This window comes from Daldinia decipiens, assembly GCF_022478715.1.
Source record: "Daldinia decipiens strain CBS 113046 unplaced genomic scaffold F4813scaffold_30, whole genome shotgun sequence".
Taxonomy (NCBI): domain Eukaryota; kingdom Fungi; phylum Ascomycota; class Sordariomycetes; order Xylariales; family Hypoxylaceae; genus Daldinia; species Daldinia decipiens.
In genome coordinates, this window is record NW_026054573.1 from 34,243 (window position 1) to 52,114 (window position 17,872).

Consider the following 17,872-nt stretch of genomic DNA (forward strand, 5'->3'; position numbering starts at 1 on the left):
CGTTCGAACCTCTCAAAGTTGGTGATGAGGGTAAGGTAAGGTAAAATTGTGTCACCACTCCCTCTTCCGGAAAGTTAGCGTCGTTACGCATGCAAGTGATATCGCATTGGCGTAGGCCTACTACGTAGGCGTTGGTATCGGCCGTCAGTAGGCCGTCAGTAGGTCTCTATAGCTCATGTACGTTGTGCAGGAGACTACGTCGTTTTGCCTGTTACCTACCTACAACCTACCTACACCCTACCTATACATACAATACCTTAGGTACTCGAGTAATACTCTCGAGTCGAAGGGGGGGAGGGGGCATCAGGAGGTATCAGGGGGGTATCAGTCGCAAGGGCTGCTTAGAACCCATCCGTCGTGTGTCCAACCTCGCCAAGACATGCAGGTGGCCTCTCGTAGTAACAGCCTAGACACGGAGTATTTATTTGTTCATGTTTTATTCCTAAATTAGCTCCGTCAGGACCGCAGTGGTGGGATGGCGTCCTCCTGCAGCTGCGGGCGCACATCCAACGTCAGATAAGCTGGAGAAGCGAAGTGATAAATCACCAGTCAATCTACATATCTGCTGTATCTGCACCGGATGTCACAATTCCCCACTACGAGGATATACGTAGGTATATGAGCGTGCTCGGCCCGCTTCCAAGGTCTAAGAGGTCTAAAAGGTCTAAGAGACACCGAAAACCGAGTCCGCCGCGAAGTCCAACAAAGTCCGCATGTGTCCATTTCCGTCGTAGAGCAGACAAGCTAGATGCCATGTGGTAATCGGAATATTATAGACGTAGATAACCGTTGTAGCCTTCCGCCGTATCGGGTACGTGATCTAGATCTGTACCTACGTGGTAGTTAGCAAGTACCAAGCTAGCCAAGCCGTTTACCGCGGCACGACGACTTAGAAAGGCGATGGCTTAGGGACCGGGTCACATTGAGCACGATCACGAATTCAGATGCAATTGCGGGGTTTACCCATAAGTAATCTACGCAGGCTCAGGGCTAAGACGACATAGGATAGGTTGCCTTTGTACTAAACGTTAGAACGGGTGGAGTCGACGTCTTTCGATCCTCTTAGACTTCCCTCCCTCTCCCTAATATTCCGGGAATTTCCCCTCATCAGTCATCTCGCATGGTTCCAGGCGAGTGGCTTATGCGTTTCGCTAAGTCCGGGCGAAGAGCATCGCCCCGAGATGACCGCGACCCAAGATCTGGAATGATCCGGGGCATTCCTGGCTCTAGGTAGGATGGATGGGTGACAGGCATATCCCGCAACAGCACGAGAGCGTACTTCGATGACTATTGCGTCGGTAACCGAATCTTAGCAAGCATAGGGCCGAATCGCCCAGCTTATCTAAGGTCCGCATTGGACTTAAGGTCGTCACGATATCAGATAGCTCCAGGCGACTAGCAGTCGTATGGGGAAAGGCCGTTTGCGCCCTCAGCTGACGAAGCCTGAGTATACAACTAGCTGCCTCGGCCCTACCGCGAGGTGTAGAATACGGTAAGGTTAGATAGTCTAGACCCGATCTAGGGAATCTAGGGAATCTAGGGAATCTAGGGAATCTAGGGAACAAGTGATAGCCGTATTTAATAACAAAAGAGTCAAGTGGTATATTCCACGAGGGACGCAAACGAGTCGTTAAGGGATCCGACTGGGTCGCGAAGGAACCTATGAGGATGGAAAGGCAGAGCCTCTCAAGCTTGGCGTGGTCAAAGCTGGGGGGGTGAAGGACCCCCGGTTCGTCTTGCGTGCTGACATAGTGCTTAGCAGTTCTTACGCGATGCTCTAGAAATCCCTAAGAGACCGTTGCCGGCCATGCTGTGCGACACCAAGTCTCCTGACGAGTTCCTCAGATGGTTGATCTCGCGTTCTTCTCAGTCGCATTTAGTATATGCCGTGTCGTCCCCTTGTCTCCTGCACCACACATATTCCATATCGCGGGGGTCGGATCGATAGCTTAAGGGGGTTACATAGGTCGTATCCCATCGACGTCTGGGATAGGTAATAAAAGTGCAAGTCACACCACATCAAAAATCTTACTACATACATGTATATGCAGTACGACGCACTCTTTTCTATTCTCTTCCCCCCCTAGTCGGCCAATGTCCCATTACGTACGTAGTTGCATGTGAAGAAGAAGAAAAGAAGACCCTTGAGATTTATTATTTTGTTTCCTTTTTATGTCTTCTCGGCCTCGGATTGGTCTCGAATCGTAGCCCCTCTAATACATCTATGAGGAATCCGAAGACGTCCATGCAGACTAGAGTCACAATCTATTCCCTATTTTTGCCCTCCAACCAAATCCATCCCTGACGTCTTCACACACACTAATCCGTACCAACCATTTTGCTTTTGGTCGAAATCGAGCGCGAAAAAAAAATGCTGCATGCCGAATTATGCGACGCGAGAGAAATATAGGAAATGAATATGCTACCTGCCCGTCCCGTAGAAGCCGCCTGATTAAGTATCGCACGGCAACCGCGCGAAAATGAGTTCTCTCTAGCTCATTTGCCGTCCACTATGCTAAATCCCTAAAGCCGTCAACTTATTACTCGGGTGTGCTAAAATCCCTTCCTCCGCCTTCTCTGACGAAGAATTAAGACCAGGTGCCGTTTTAAAGGGGGGGTCATAGAAAAACCGATGTCCATCGATGCCCGAAAAAATTCCAAGACCAATGCCCTGTTATAGGCTGAAAGCTATTGGCCGCAATCCATGTCTCAGGTAGCGGTCCTATACCGTATGAGTACCGTTTTGACCTCTTCCGATAAGCCCTTCGGTGAAACGAATCGTAAATATAACATTCATGAATCGTAAAATGCGTAACCTCCTGTCGGGAGGCCGTAATAATCCGTACCAAAATAGCCGAATAAAGATCCGCGACGGAACAGAACCCCCACGTCGCACTAGGATAGTCCCGCAACCACGGCGATCGGCGGGATCTCTCTCTCGTAGTCTAAAAGCAGTTCTTTCTCGGAGTATTTGGTGCGGTGGTTGCGCAAGGCCAAGGCGTTGCTAATCATACGTTCGAGATCATCATGTCGAGGCGAAGGCGTCGCAATGCTGTTGCTCCTCCTGGGACGAGGAGACATACGCAATGCATCGTTAGCATCACCATCGGGTCGACTACCCCAAGATGTCTATCACCGCGTTAGCAATAAGATTAGAAAGTCCAATGCTTCGAGGTATGCCTTACCATGTTCAAGGTTATCAGAGCGTAGAGCTTGATCAAACCGTGGAAGTAGCCGAATATGATGGAAACCGGGAGGAAGATAATGTCGGTCGGGTTACGTCGAAAGAGCCCGATCAGCTTGACCACCTTGGTGAATGCGAACATGTAGATAAACTGAGCCCAGAACCAGCGCTGGCGAACTTCCAAGTCCCAACCCTCGGTGCCCCACCAGAGCGAAGCTAGTAGAAGAGGATCCACGAGAAAGGCTAGGGAAGTAAAGGTTGCAATATGAAGAGCGTAAGTGGACCATGGTTGTTGACTAAGACGCGAGACGATAGTTAGTTTATGAAAAAGCAACCTCGTTGGGGTAATTCAATGTTACAACGGGACAAAGGGACAAGGGGACAAGGGGATGGGGACAGGGGTTTAAACGAAAAAAAGGTAGTCAGAAGACTTACGTAATCACATATCTCTCTCGAATCAGGCTCGTCCAGTTGCTTCGCCAGTTGCTTCGCGCCCATCGCGAGCACTGATAGAGAAATTTAAGGCCGTTTTCGAGGGTAGTCTCGATCTCACATTCGCGCTCGTACTGGATCCATGTCTTCCATTGGTGGCTCACCAGCCAGCGGGTCACGAAATTGTCATCATCGGCGTTCAGGATATAATCGCGCCATCGCTCGGTCTTGAACCCTTCCAGAAAGTCGTGGCTCGATAGGATTTCCGATCGGTAAGCCCCAGTGCGGCCAGACATGCAAGAAGTTCCCCCGTCAACGTTGTGGGTAGCGGATATCTCGAAGTTGCGGCGCTCGATGTAGGCTGCTCCAAGCCAGTTGAAGATCTGAGTCGACAGGGATCCGTCCGGCTCTCGACGTACACGTTGACAGGTGCCAACGCCTCCGATCTTCGGGTCCTCGAAGGGAGCAAGGATCCACGGGATTAGAGTTGACGGCCAAGTAACGTCGTCGTCCGCCATGATAGTAATTTCGGTCCTCACCTTGGGAAGCGCCTCGCAGACTTGAAGTCGCTTGTTGGCGATGGGCCCGGATAGCACGCGAATATTAGAGGTCGAGAGGGTCTTCACCAGTCTTTCTAGCGCCGCGTGCTTATCCAACGTTGTCACGAGGATCAGTTCAAACGGTCGACAAGCCAGGATGCTCTCTAGCGAGGGACGAAGCTCCTCGAAGACGTTGTGAATGGTAGGGATAATGACCGTCACGTCATTGGAGCAGTATTTAGGCTTGATAGGAATAGGCTTCGACTTGTAGGTCCAGTGGCTAACCACGTGAACAACCAAACGCAGGTAACGATGCACCCTGGTGGAAAGTTAGATATTTCAGAGCATCGACCGGAAGTTATCCAATAGGAGAAACCGTAGCAGTCGTGAATGCGCAGAACTTACCACAAGAGCCAGAAAGTATACCACCAGAAATTTGGCGATGAAAGAAAGCCGAGGGGCACGTGAAAGAGGCCCGGCAGAGGTGTGGTGATGCCCATCGTGGATAATTCTCTCTGTGGGAGAGATTAGAGATCCAGATAGACGTATTAATGTATCGTGACGTAATAAACGTCGTTGTCAAGAATTCTATTAGGAAAGGTCCAAATTGTTGTTCCTGTTTGTTCCTATTTTAATTAGGAAGTTGAAGGCGCCTTGCTTTTGCGTACGAGCCGGTCGTCTGAGTGATCTCCTGGGAGAAATTGACAAGTCCCCACCAGGTGTCTATCAATCGACTTCCAAGTGAAGGTACCTAAGATGTATGGGGTCAGCTGTTTGTTTGTTTGGTTTTTACTTTGGAAGGAAGTACGAGCAAGGTAAATTCCAATTTGCGGAGAGGAGCTAGGATGTAGTTGGTTTGCTGTAAGAGCCGCAATAAATAGAAACCGCAGCCCCTCCAAGCGGCAACCGCAAGCAAGTGACCAAGCGATCTTGCAAAGCGGAGCAGGTGCGGCGTGATATGCGTAGTCAGGGAAACGGCAATGACGGGGCGGAAAAGGGAAAGAAGTGACTACTTGCCTATTTAATAGTTCCAATTAGGACGTGACGTGTGCCTGTCTTCCGAGATCTGGACTCGACGAAGTGAAGTCACGCGTAGTAGGAACGAGGAAGGGGGAGGGGGGCATAAAAATCAGACAAGGCCCTTCTTTGCGTCTGTGATTGATAGACGGAATTAGGATCAATAGACAAAACCGGGACTATGCAACGGGTGGCAACTATTAGTAGTCCCTTGTGGCGTGAGATCTCCGATGAATATATTGTAGACAACGACAGAAAGAAGAAATCCCCGAATCCAAAACCTCGAAACGAGAGTTTGTCCTATCCACCGGACGAGAAGAGCAACCTCGAGCTCCCTTTTTGTTTCTTTTCCGGGAGAGGCGAATCTAAGCCGAGACGGAGGCAGGGCCGGCAATAACAATATAATACACAACAGACTAAAGGAAAACCCTAAAGAAAAGAAGCCATTACGATTATCAATGGGCTTCCAGAGGACATAGGAGAAGTCGTCAAGATGAAGCCAGCGGGCCAGACCCGGGAGAGGAGGCAAGGATATATAGGCAGATGGACCCATATGACCCCATTTGAGGGAAACGGTCGATGTGTATAACCTACCTTAACTATTTCCCCTACATACATACATACGTAAACGACAGACGATGCAATGGGACATAATTATGGGGATATATTATGGCTAAGAAGATAAGTAGGGGGCATAGCAAAGTACGAAGAGACATGTAGGCGTATGTAGGCATGTAGGTATGTAGGCAGGTAGACAGGTACCGTGCCTACATACATGTTAGGTAGCCTCGTACCTCATATGAGTAAATGCAAATAAGTAAGGGTAGTTAGTGGAAATGTAGAGTAGTGCTTAGATCGACCCGTATGCAGCTTGTAGATGATGGGAACAGATACCTTGCTAGAAAGAAGACATGGAAGTGCGTATAGGTTAATAATACTTTGGGACCTTGGGTCCGACGTGCATATTATTACAATACTAAAAACGAGAGCCAAAAAAATAAAAATAAAAAATCTAAGAGCTTTAATCTTAGACCACGAACTAAAAAGGGAAAAGAAGAGACGTAAATTGATAAAAACCGAGCATACGAAATATAATATACTGTATTAATTTCAAAAGGGACGTCAAGGCCGAAACAACCTTACAATGCTACCTGCCCAGGCTAGGTACCAAAGTATGTTGATGTAGGTTAGAGAGTAGGGAAACGGTTCCAATGTCACATAGGTTATAATAGACACCCCAAGCTGCCTATCAAAAGCAGCTGGGGAAATCGAATACAACCGAATAAGAAACGAGACGCAGGCCGAGAGAAAACATACGAATAGTAAAATTACTCCCCTTTTTTTACGATTGCTATTTTGCTCTCCTTAGTTGGTATTTCTCGAATCGATTGAGAGAACGCGTGACGACGGGTAGAGGTTAGAGGTTAGAAAAATGAAGTGACTGGATTTTTTTTTGTTAAGTTAGAAGAGGAGAACCTGAAAAAAATTCATAGTTTTCCGGAGCCACCAGTTGGAGAAGCGGCTGCTGCTAAGAATTGTCCGGTTTTGGAGGTTGGGGTCGGGGTGGGTGTACTAGATTTGGCTAGTTGGGGTTGCTGGGGCCAATGTGGAACGGAGATTCTACCTACTCTAATTCTCTAATAACTCTCTAACTGAAGAAACTCAACAGCAAGGACGAGGGGTAATGGCGGCGCAGTAGGTTGTAAAGTAGGTACCGCATGTAGTGGGCATGGTAGACAGGGAAGGCGTAGTGGGGTTTATATTTACAAGGCACCGGGGGGTGTATAGATGTAGAATGGTACTAAACCGCGTTAGTTCGATAGCAAACTTCCAGCTGCACTAAACCAGCTACTTAGGTAGGTATTCACAGGGCTCTTTAATAGCGACAAGCACCTAAGCGGAGCACCGTGCAGCGCGTATCCAAGCTACCCAGAGATGCCTAGGCTGTACTTTGCAGACCCTAGAAAACTAAAACACCTAGGTACCAAAGGTAGAAAATGGGGTCGATTCTGGGAAAACGTGCTCTCTTCTCGGGTACTTGACCGGTACATTGCAAGACTTAGACGAATACTTCAATGTTGCAATACAACATTGAACCTTAAGCCTACAAGATATTAAACTTAACGGACCTACCAGAACTACCAGACCTACCAGACCTACCAAGAAGTATCCCACCGTGCGGCGATACGCTTATAAGAATACGAATAATTATGCGTGCCAGATGGATGATAGTGACCTGACTTTTTATCATCTGTATGTTTTTTTCCTTCTTTCTTCCCACTGGTGTATGGTTGACACATTAAAAGGGCTATGAGAGTAGCATGCGTAGCATATGTAGGTAAATGTTGGCAGATGTTGGCAAATGTACGGTACATGGCTCAATCAGGTGTTCCTAATTGAACACAGTCAGCGCGTACGGATTGAACGAGCTCGTGAGAGCTCGGCCCTGTCACTGGCCGGAGCTGATTCTGGGGCCCTACGGCTCACAAGTCGTTAAGACCTGTCGAGCCGACTAAAGATCCCGGGTCTCAGGCGAATCAGGCTCGAGATGTGCTGCTGTGGAGCGCAAATCGATCTTCACAAGAACGGCTCCGTATACAATTTAGAACGATCTCGCTCTTGGCGATTGGCTAGAGGTTCATTCGGGCTGTCTACTAGTGAACTTAGCGCTGATCTGTAGCCTCCACGATGGACGCTATCAGTGGGATCAATGGGATCAATAGGATCAATGGGATCAATGGGGTCGATGGGCCTGGGATTACGAAGGCGCTGGGGAATTCCCTGTGCGATGGCGAAAGCACGACTTCCCGCCTGCTGAATGGAGGGCAACATCCTATTGTTCTTCCCTCCAGACATTATATGAAGATCTGATGGCCAAGACATGGGTTATACCTAGTAGCCGCGCGAGTAGAAAATCCGAGAGCTTAAAGAGTGCGGCCCCCAATATTCGTCAACATTTATCAAACGGGTAACCCTACCGGCAGCAGCAGCGTGCCGGGTACCCAGTCAATAAATCCAGGCTATAAGATAGGACATGACATATATCTCTAGAGGCGTCGTCTGGAAAAGCTTCCTCGGTTCCGCTTGTTCATGATTGCAACGCGCCCTAGACATACGAGAATCATTGCTGTCCCCTATCAGCGCTTGATAATACGTATTATACTACTTAACCTTGTCACGGCCGCCTGTCATTGGAGAAAGCGTGACGACTTTGCGTCTACGTGGACGTCTGGAAACACTGGGTCCGGCGAACCGTCCCTGTAAGTAGCACGGGTCTCGCCAGATTTTGGGTTGGATTCGATACATCATTTAATCCACGGTGATCTGGAAAATTCCATTCACGGCGGATTTACAGACTTCGTGGCGTGGTTGGCTCCATGCAGAAGCAACTGAAACCTTTGCGCGTTGCTATAATAACGATCTACTAGGAAGTAGTACCGGGTTGGTCCGGCCCCCAGTGTGTTGAAGTTACACTGTCGCCCCTCCGTATGTTGGTTCAGACGACGATACCTGCATATATGCTCGTCGTCGGTGGTACTTATATGTCAACCCCCACAGATTCATTATGTAAGGCAGTGGGAGGTTCCATATCAAATATCGCATGCGCGTATGTACGTGCGCACAGCTTGTAAGTATAGCGTATAGCGTATGTACAGCGTATAGCGTATAGAGTATAGCTTAGATAGCTTCTCCTGTCGCCGCTGCTGGTCTCTTGCTCTGGCGTTGACGTTTGCCGGCCACTTATACGACATCACGTTCTCGAAATTGCGCCTGTAGTAGGTCGACTAGCACGTCCCGCAAACTGCGCCTACGCAGCACCCCCTTAAAGATGCTGATGATACTTATTAATCGCGATAGTCGACGTAACGTATCGCAGCACAGTACATATCAACGCGCTCTTATTTATTTTGAATATTATTTTTCGCGCCTCTCCCACTGAGAAGGGGGAAAGGAGAGAATTTCAAATAAGAAAGTCTTCTTTGCTCAGGAAGAGGTGATGAGATGAGATGTGCATGCGTCCTTGCCGCAGAGATAGGCAAGACATTGGAAGCCATGAAAGGTTGAGGCTTGGTTGTCATTCTGCGAGGTGTTATTATTCCTCGCCGGTTCAACTTGGGTGTATTTATTTCCGGTAGAGTCGCAAGATTTAATGCAGCCTGCAAGACAAAGCAACGACCTGCCGATTGAAGACGGCTGCCGACAGGGTTCGACGACCGTCATTGTCCCCTATCCTGGTTTTCGAATGATATACCATTTAGATCAGTCGGCCGATAATAAACAGCAGCAAATGCGCCAACTTGTACAAGTAGTATACAAGTAGTATTACAGGGGTGGGAAGCACAGCGCCGTGACACTCCCGACGATGATCTCGCCCGCTGTTACACGGCGCCGAGCGCTACACGACAGAATCGCGCAAATAGGAAAAAAGACAAAAGATGAAGCAGACTTCCCCAGCCGAAGACCCCCCCCCCCCTCCCCCCTCATAGGTATCCGCCTTGTGGGCGAGAGAGAGTGGGCGCCGCACAGCATAGCGTCACACGACAGCGCCCCTAGAGAGGTCCCTGACGAGGATCCGTGAGCGTCCTGTCCGTCAGCAAGCGTCGACCCGGGATATTAGGAGAAAGCTGAGGCTGGGGTAACCTGGGACGATCTCGAGCCATTGGCCAATGACCTGATTTACCGTACCGGCATGCAATATCGGGCCTTGTTCCTAGCCTGCTAGCATGGTTCCCGGCCTTCTCTGGCGCAATCCAGATTCGGTCAGCGTCATGTACCTTGCTAGAATATCATTTACAGATCCATCTCTCGCAAGCCGCAAATGTACATACAGACTACACACCTGCATAGTAGGTTAGGTATGTAGATCTCTCGTTTCTTTGAATCTTGATTTCCTATTCCAACGTATCTGCCGCGAAAGGACAGTGCAACGCCTTCCTGTATGACCTACATATATGATGCCATACGCCAGGATACGCCCAATTATCACGGTCCTATAGTGTAACCATAGTTGCATCTCAACCAAGGTCGAACGACGACAGTTGAAATCATCAATCATTACGATGGTCGTGGTGGGATGAGGAGTGAACCCGAGGCTCCGAGCCCCACGTATCCCATCTTCTATTATACAAGATTAGGTGCGTGTCTTATTGGGAGACGACGGTATTTACCTTCTCGTGCCTAACATATTTATTATATTCGTCTAACTACGTACGGATGCGTAGACGTTTTGGGTGACGTATCTACGGCACGGTAGGACGACAGCCAGGTGTCTTTCTAGTGTTGTTTCTAATACTCTTGACTACCTCTCTTCTCACACTATTACATACTCGAGGATGAAATCGACGAAGACTGATTCGCGGCGTGGGGATGATGCTGTACGTATAGATGCAGCTCGACGGTTTGGGGACGAACCCTGGGTCCCTAATAAGCCGTGACCATGCTAGTCATCCCAGGGATTGGCCTAACTACGTAACATACATACATAAGTTTCGATAAACCTTGAGCCGGCTAGTTCCACGTAACATCATATAGCTCTATTTCTAACCCTTTTTTAATTAACCTTTCCTCTCTCTTTCTCCTGTCCTTCGGTTGTGAATCCCGTACTCCTGGTATGATTGCCGATGAGGCTGCTAGAGCCGTAGATGTACTCCGCGCTCCGTCCGTCGTCTGCTTTCATTTCCAGCGTATCATCAAACCTTGCCGTTAAGAGAGCCCAACCGCGGAACCTCTCGAAATCTAATAACCCTTGGGCATGGCGTGTCTTGCATGTTTGCCGGAATGGCACCCTAATCATACCGGATATCCAACAAGCTTGAATCGGGGCTCGCCTGAGGCTGGCCATCATCTAGAATCATACCAGCCCCCTCAGAGGCGCGACCGCGCCGGCTGTATGATGCCTCTATCAAGCAGGGTTTCGCATGTATTACTACTCTACGGTACTATGTAGCCGACGAATCTCCTCGGTCAAGCTAGCTACTTGCATACCTTAGCCTCCGACACGGTTGTCGACATGTCGAATTACTACTTGAATCCTAGATGGCCGGCATGTATGGCCTTGCTATTCAGCCTAGAGACCTTTTTGGCTTGGCTAGGATCTATATGCTTAGATTAACGCCATATTATTCAATCAACATTCGCTAAATGGTCATCCAACTCCGTTTATGATTTTCGCCGTTAGGACAAATAGTACCTATAATATAACACGCCGGTTGCGAATATCCTAGATTTCGTTATCGCGGCTCTCACGAATGGGTGAGCTCGAGGTATGTACAGAGTAACTCGAAAGACGTTCGCTGCGTTATACGTATCGTATTAGCGAGTCCCCGTCCGCGCTCATTCGCGTCTGACCTCCAGGGAGCTACCGTAGAACAAGGGGGAGATACGAATGTATCAATGACATACCAACTCGCCATCTCTTTAGTGCTGTGATGATCAGGATCTTCCCGCGGCCATTTTTAGCGACAGAGTGATTGTGGAGAAGAAAAAAAGACCAGAGAGCACTGTTGCTATTGTGGCCCCTGACCGGTCGCCCACTGACCGAGCACCCAGACCGAGCGGACAGGCCCACGATGGGGCTCTTCCACCGAAGGAACATGCCCAGCGCTTCTCTTACCATGGTTCAATACCTACGCATCCAGGCTGTGTAGCATGCGTACCTACATTTCAGTCGAACGAGGGATTCTTCCATCTTCCGTAAACGAAACCATCCTCGCAGAGAAGGACGGCAGAAAGCGTGGAAGCGCTATTAAGGGGTTGCCGAATCGGTGAGCTATTTCCGGTAAAAGGTGTATAGTTCTAAATTGCTCTTTACTATCGGCAACTTTCGAAGCGATCGCGAGGGCATTTTCTTCCTCCCGCTATGTATTAGCGGCTTCGTATTAGCGGCACCCTTTACCTGGCGGCGACGGATCTCGATTCGGGCAGCTTGGCAAGTTTTATATGCTTAATTCGATACGACGCACGAAGAGGTGGCCATAGTTAATAATTCTAGTGAAACTATTTTCGCTGACCGAGAGCTCAGGCCCAAACAGGTTGGAAAAAATTACCTGCCAAGCATATTGCTATAAATGTTTCATTACATATAGGACTGCTGTTCCCAAAGCATGGATTCGGTATATTCGGCACCAGGATCCCAATCCTAACTCATGACAGGTCAAAAGATCAAATCGCTCTTCCTCACCATATGCTTCCTACCTTACCGTTAACTCCTTGTTATCTTTGCCTCTCTCTTTCTCTCTTTCCATGTTTAGTTACCCAAAACGTCGTATAGAGAGCAGGGTCTACTCGGCAAACACTACCCTTAGGATCGCGAACTACGCACGACCAGAGAATCAATCATGTCGTCTCGAAAGCTCGCGAGCAGGTCATGTGCGGCAGACACCTACCTGCAAGTTCTACATACACCAGAAGGGGGCAATCGTATGAGGCGGGTTCCAACAGCTGAAGTTTAGATTTTCATGCCAACGTCAGTCCATCACGTCAACTATTCTTCGGGGTACCTTTAGGCCTACCTATCGCTGGAAGGGAGAATGGGGAACGAGCAAATCAGCGCTGTTCCACCTTATATCCTCGTCCGGCGCCGGGTCCCAAGTGGCCCTCTTGCAACCAAAACCCTCGCTTAGGCTACAGGGCCTGGATTAATACCTCACACCCTCACAAGGGCGTGATCTTAGCCACATATTTGACATCTTCCAAGGAGTGTGGTCGCCTCTTTTCATTTTCTCTTACGGTTGAGCAAGATAACAGAGGTACTTGTAAGGTACTCCCTCGTACCGGCCCCCCATAGCCGTGCGTATACATGGTCGTCTATTCGAAGGAGCGAGGTGGTTCGCAGCCCATCTTCGACCTACATATCTACCTACATGACACCAATCCCAAGCCGTCTAGGCGGTCAAGCGTCCCTCTTAGCAACCCGCTACGTACGCACTGAAGATAGCAACGATGGTACCCAGCAAGGAAAAATAAAAATAAAACACGAGAAGCGTCGCTGCAAGGACTTGCCGGAGACGGCAGAGAAACACGATGTACCTAGGCTCGTTAGTCCCTTTGAATCACAGCATCAGCACGTCTGTATTCGGCAGCTCCAGAGTCCCATTAGTCGATGGAACCTCGACCCAGATCTAGAAATGTTAATTTGGCCCACAGCGGGAGACAAGGCTCGCGGAAGCACGAGCTCACATCCGGGTAGAAGTGATCCAGATGATGTGCATCCAGGGCCACTTTGTGGCGAAATTACTGTGTTTGCGGATAAATCCACGAGCATGCTTTCTGACATTTCACAGCATATCTAGATTCAGAAGCTATTTCCTGCCTCTGCATAGTAAACCCCCATGGATGATGTCTGATGGTTTCGCTAATCAGTCGACTCCCCTCCGACCTTTGATTTGCGTCAGGTTCATATCATGCTCTTGGATGGTGCATGCTCCTAAAGCACAACATGCATATGACAGCGGTACTATGAGTTGTTCTACTATGCGAGAGGACCTTTCTGCCGGCCCCGTGGGAAACAAACCCCACGTTTCGTCCTACGGTATTATATCAAACTCGCGAGGGTCGATATTGAAAGAAAGAGGAAGAAAAAATTTTTCCTGTTCCCCTGTTCCCCTGTCGCCGGAAAACTATGTCCTATTTTGGTAGGAGTAGGTCTTAGAAACCCTAGGAGGAATGCGTTAACCAACCAACCTATCGCTGTACGTCACTTGGCTACATACATAGCTGCCCCCTGTCGGCACAGCACAACAGCACACTGATCTCACGAGCTTAGGAGCATATGGCGGTCAGCACACATTGGCTATTCTTGACAGGGTGCACAACATATACTCCCACCTCATGTCTACGTCCGCTTACGGCAACCATTCCGGCTACAGAGATATACCTATGCAGGTGCACGTCTATCACTATGAAACAGCAGGCCATCGATAAGACGTCAAAAAAGGACCTGCATATAGGACCCTGAGTCCTGTCGCCTGCGCGATGGCGAGTGAAGTGGCTAAACCTAGTGGCTAACCACTGTGGCGAGTCCTGCAACAAATCGTCTCCTTGGCGTTGATGTTTGTTGGTTTTCCCACCTGCATTGGCCTGAGGCGACGAATAGAGAGCTCTGCCTACTTCTGCTCATATGCACATGCGGTCTCAGCTGAGGCCACGGACAAAGCCGTTACCATGGTAATAGACAAGACAAGACAAGACAAGACCTAGCTGGCCACTACTCTTAGACCACGGCTCCGACGAGTCACACGTCTCCAAGCGATCGATGCCCCCATTACTCGGTTGGGCTTGACTTGTGCGGGACCGGGCGGTCGTCCACGATAATTTAACAATTGAGGAGCATCGTGCCCTTCTTTTCCGAATTCGAACGTACCAGGATATTCGGCAGTGCAGTTCTAGATTCTCACTTGCCGAGAGGCCCCAGCCCACTATTATATGATGAGCCTCTTGTTCCTCGTCGCCCCTTTCCCCTCACTTTTCACGCCGGTCTGCTAAGCGCTAGCATGCTCTCGCGCAGCTACGAGACGGCCGATCCTCCTTACGTGCAATGTCGCGAGCGTCGAACGCAGTGGCAATCAACTGGGAAGAGAGGGTCGATCTTGGTAGCGAAGGCGAACCTCGAACTAGAAATCATAAGGCCTCCACAGTGCCACGGAGGTAAGCCGAGCCTTGTTCCGGTAAAGAGCTCGATTCCATTCGTCCAATAGTAACAAGTAGCACGCAGTAGGGCACACAGGATGAATATGCTCGGCTTGGAACGTATATGCGAGTTTTTCTGCCTAGATCTACTGTAGCACCTTTAACGGACCAAGATCTTCTCTCTGCTAAGCTATGCCAATCATTCGTAACCGGAAACTCGGGAGCCTTAACAGGTACCACCCTATTCGCCCTCGGGATATACTACCCGAAGGATTATTTTCAAGCCTAGGTATGTATGCTGATACTTCGTAGCTAAGCCAACGACGCGTGACAAATTTAATTGCCCTGGATACTTTCTGAGAAATGCCCACAGAAACGTCTTATTAGAAGCATTACTGGGTGATCGTCAGAACAAAAAAAAATGAACTACGAGACACGTACCTTTCGGCCTTAAGGTCTCTGGGCACTCGCCACCATACGTGATATCGAACCGTGCATGCCATTAATAAGTCGGCACCCAGAAATGATAGACTCGAAACGTTACCTGGTAACCTATCTCCAAAGATACCGTTCTTACGAACGAGTCGTTCCGAGTCGTTCGGGTTTGGACGAGATGCTAGGTTAGGTGTCTGTGTGGATCCTCCATTGCATTTAACGACGATTGTCATCTGTGACAGTGTTTTCTAATCTTGGCTCCATTCCCGACGGAACCTGGTCTGTTGAGTGGTGGTTCTGTACGAGTGTATTATCAAGACGACGTGTCTTGTCAAGTCCGATCTCATCGCTCGTGGCAGTCAAGCGACGAACAAGCAAGCATGGAGTGGTTCGGAACGATTACTTTATGCAGGAAGTTGGTACCGCCGCCGGGCCGGACTCCGAGAGCGGGGGACCTGACGTCTGCTGCCAACGGCTCGAGCGACCGAGCGTCACCGATGGAGGCTTTAGACCGGCGTCGGCGGTAAAGCTTTCTAAGCGTGTTCCGACACGGACTTGTCAAGGGAAAGGCTATGCGAGACCGACGTGTCGGCCTCCACCGCCCTCAACTGGGCGAAATAGGAGCAACGACAAGTCATCGGGCCGTCGGAGGCCGTCGGATGCCATCGTACCGCGCTCTCACCGCACTCTCAGACCACCATATCTCCACAAATCCCGTCTTTCTCTGAGGTGGCAGACCCAACGGCAGACCCAATAGCAGACCCAATGCGGAGTTTCTCGTTCTATCTAATACGGTATTACCGGTTGGTCGACAGGATTCTCCCTTGAGTTTCTTACGACTTTAACCTATTCTACTTATAAGTTTCGTCAAAGACCAACTTCTATGCCCCCTTTTCAGAATTCTAGAAGCACGGGAAGAATCGCTGTTCATGATATCTTTATCACAATAGACCCTTTCACCTCTTTACCGCCAGAGTCGCACAAGTACTCATAATTGCCATGATCCCATTCCCCTGTCAAAAATAGCTAACATTGGCCAAGGACAACACCAAAACTCCATGTCTAATATATACAATACATACATACAAATTTTCTGTTCTCGGAACATATTCAAAATGTCCAAAGATCAAACTTGTTCTTTACAATTCACCATGGCATTCAGCGGGCTAATGAGACATTTATAGCTCACATTTTCTTCCTACGCGCCTAAAACGCCACGACCTCAAACTCTCAACTTGTCGACCGGCATAACTCCGAGTCAACGAAGGGTTTAGTCTTCCAGTCACCGACTTATTGCACCGCTCTTATAGACGCTAACGCTTCACGGGATTGGGTCCGCCGTTTCCGGGCGGTTTGGGCCGGGAGCCCACCTTACTACCGATACACCGCCTCGGCCTGTTTCTATACATATCTCATCGAAAGCACGCAAGCGGACGCAAACGGACGCATACGTGCAGCCACCTAAGTGACCGGCTATTTAGCATGCTTATGGCTCGGCCCCGCCTATTCCTTGGAGCTAAACGGCGTCGATCGACTGACTTGCGTCCACGACATTTCGCGACAGCAAATTACGCGGCAATCTAGTTGAGTGACAACTCTAAATGACGACCTCACCCCATCAGAATCTTGTAATTGGCACATTTAACTTCCGGGTTTAAATTCGGCTAGCGAGCCTATTACTTGTCATATGTAGGTGACCGGATAAGTACTCGGAAAGCGGGAACAAGGTGGTGAATATAACCTCAAGTATACCTAGGTTCGAGCAGGATCACGAACAAATCAGTTACCTAAAGTCATTCGATACCGTTAGGCTAGGAATCTCCTACTATCTAACCTAGAACCAAGCCTTTTATGTATACAAGTTGAAGCTAATATAAAAAAAAATACTATTATACTACCTACATATTAAATTTACCCCGTATCATAACACTTAGTTACAAGTAAAACATTACCTATATTGAACATCGTCTACCTTTCCACCTCTTCCACATAACATACATATAGACAGATATCTACCCGCCGTAACACAGATCCCCCTGCGTTGTTAATCTACGTTGTCCACGCTAAATTCTCAAATCCGACAGCCACAGAGCCATCAGTTGTTAGATGCATGAAACATACGTTAGCTCATAATTCCCCCTCTTTCGGAGTTGGCGAAGATAAGGAGAACCTAGCCTACCTAACTTAGGTAGACAGTAAGGTAGAGAGAACCTAGGCTATGTAGGTGTTTCCGTTTCCATCTCCCTTTTTTTCTTCTTCCATTTCGGCTGACTACCTACATAATACATAATACATAATACATACTGCAAGTACACCTAGCTGAGTGGAACAATGATCAGTTCATACCAAACTGAATTCATACCTAGGTAGCTTCTTGATCTGCCCAGGGCTTTGCTGTTGATCAGTGGGAACTTATTCGAATGCGGCATCATCAATGGTCAATTTCTGCAATCTGCAATCGATAAGGCATACCACAGCTTAGATCCCTGTCCCGGCCTTGCTACGCCGCATACCCCGACCCAGCCCCCGGCGAATCTTCTCCCCTTCTCCCCCTCTTTAGAAGGTGAGAAATTGCTAGAATGGTGCTAGGTTCCCCCCCCCTTTTCCCTTTTCCATCGCAATAACTTGCCTATTCCCC

At 48.9% G+C, this 17,872-nt stretch overlaps 2 protein-coding genes across 2 annotated transcripts; both read right to left on the reverse strand.

The window, feature by feature from the left end:
- Nucleotides 1–2,895: 2,895 nt before the first annotated feature.
- On the reverse strand, nucleotides 2,896–4,655 carry F4813DRAFT_391715 (glycosyltransferase family 2 protein; the record flags this gene model as incomplete). The annotated part of the gene is made up of 4 exons (XM_049247195.1): nucleotides 2,896–3,129; nucleotides 3,186–3,480; nucleotides 3,620–4,474; nucleotides 4,561–4,655. 4 exons carry the CDS (start codon nucleotides 4,653–4,655, stop codon nucleotides 2,896–2,898), a joined length of 1,479 nt encoding a protein of 492 aa, XP_049097257.1.
- Nucleotides 4,656–4,860: 205 nt separating this feature from the next.
- Nucleotides 4,861–5,887, reverse strand: F4813DRAFT_178355 (uncharacterized protein). Its single transcript, XM_049239287.1, has 2 exons — nucleotides 5,173–5,887; nucleotides 4,861–4,906 (listed from the first exon to the last, which is right to left on the reverse strand). Exon 1 carries the CDS (start codon nucleotides 5,723–5,725, stop codon nucleotides 5,333–5,335), a length of 393 nt encoding a protein of 130 aa, XP_049097258.1. The 5' UTR covers nucleotides 5,726–5,887; the 3' UTR covers nucleotides 4,861–4,906; nucleotides 5,173–5,332.
- Between the last annotated feature and the right edge of the window lie 11,985 nt (nucleotides 5,888–17,872).

What these genes read in the sequence shown, in the direction of transcription:
- F4813DRAFT_178355 (XM_049239287.1), bottom strand. Translation starts at nt 5,725, where the DNA reads ATGGGTCCATCTGCCTATATATCCTTGCCTCCTCTCCCGGGTCTGGCC.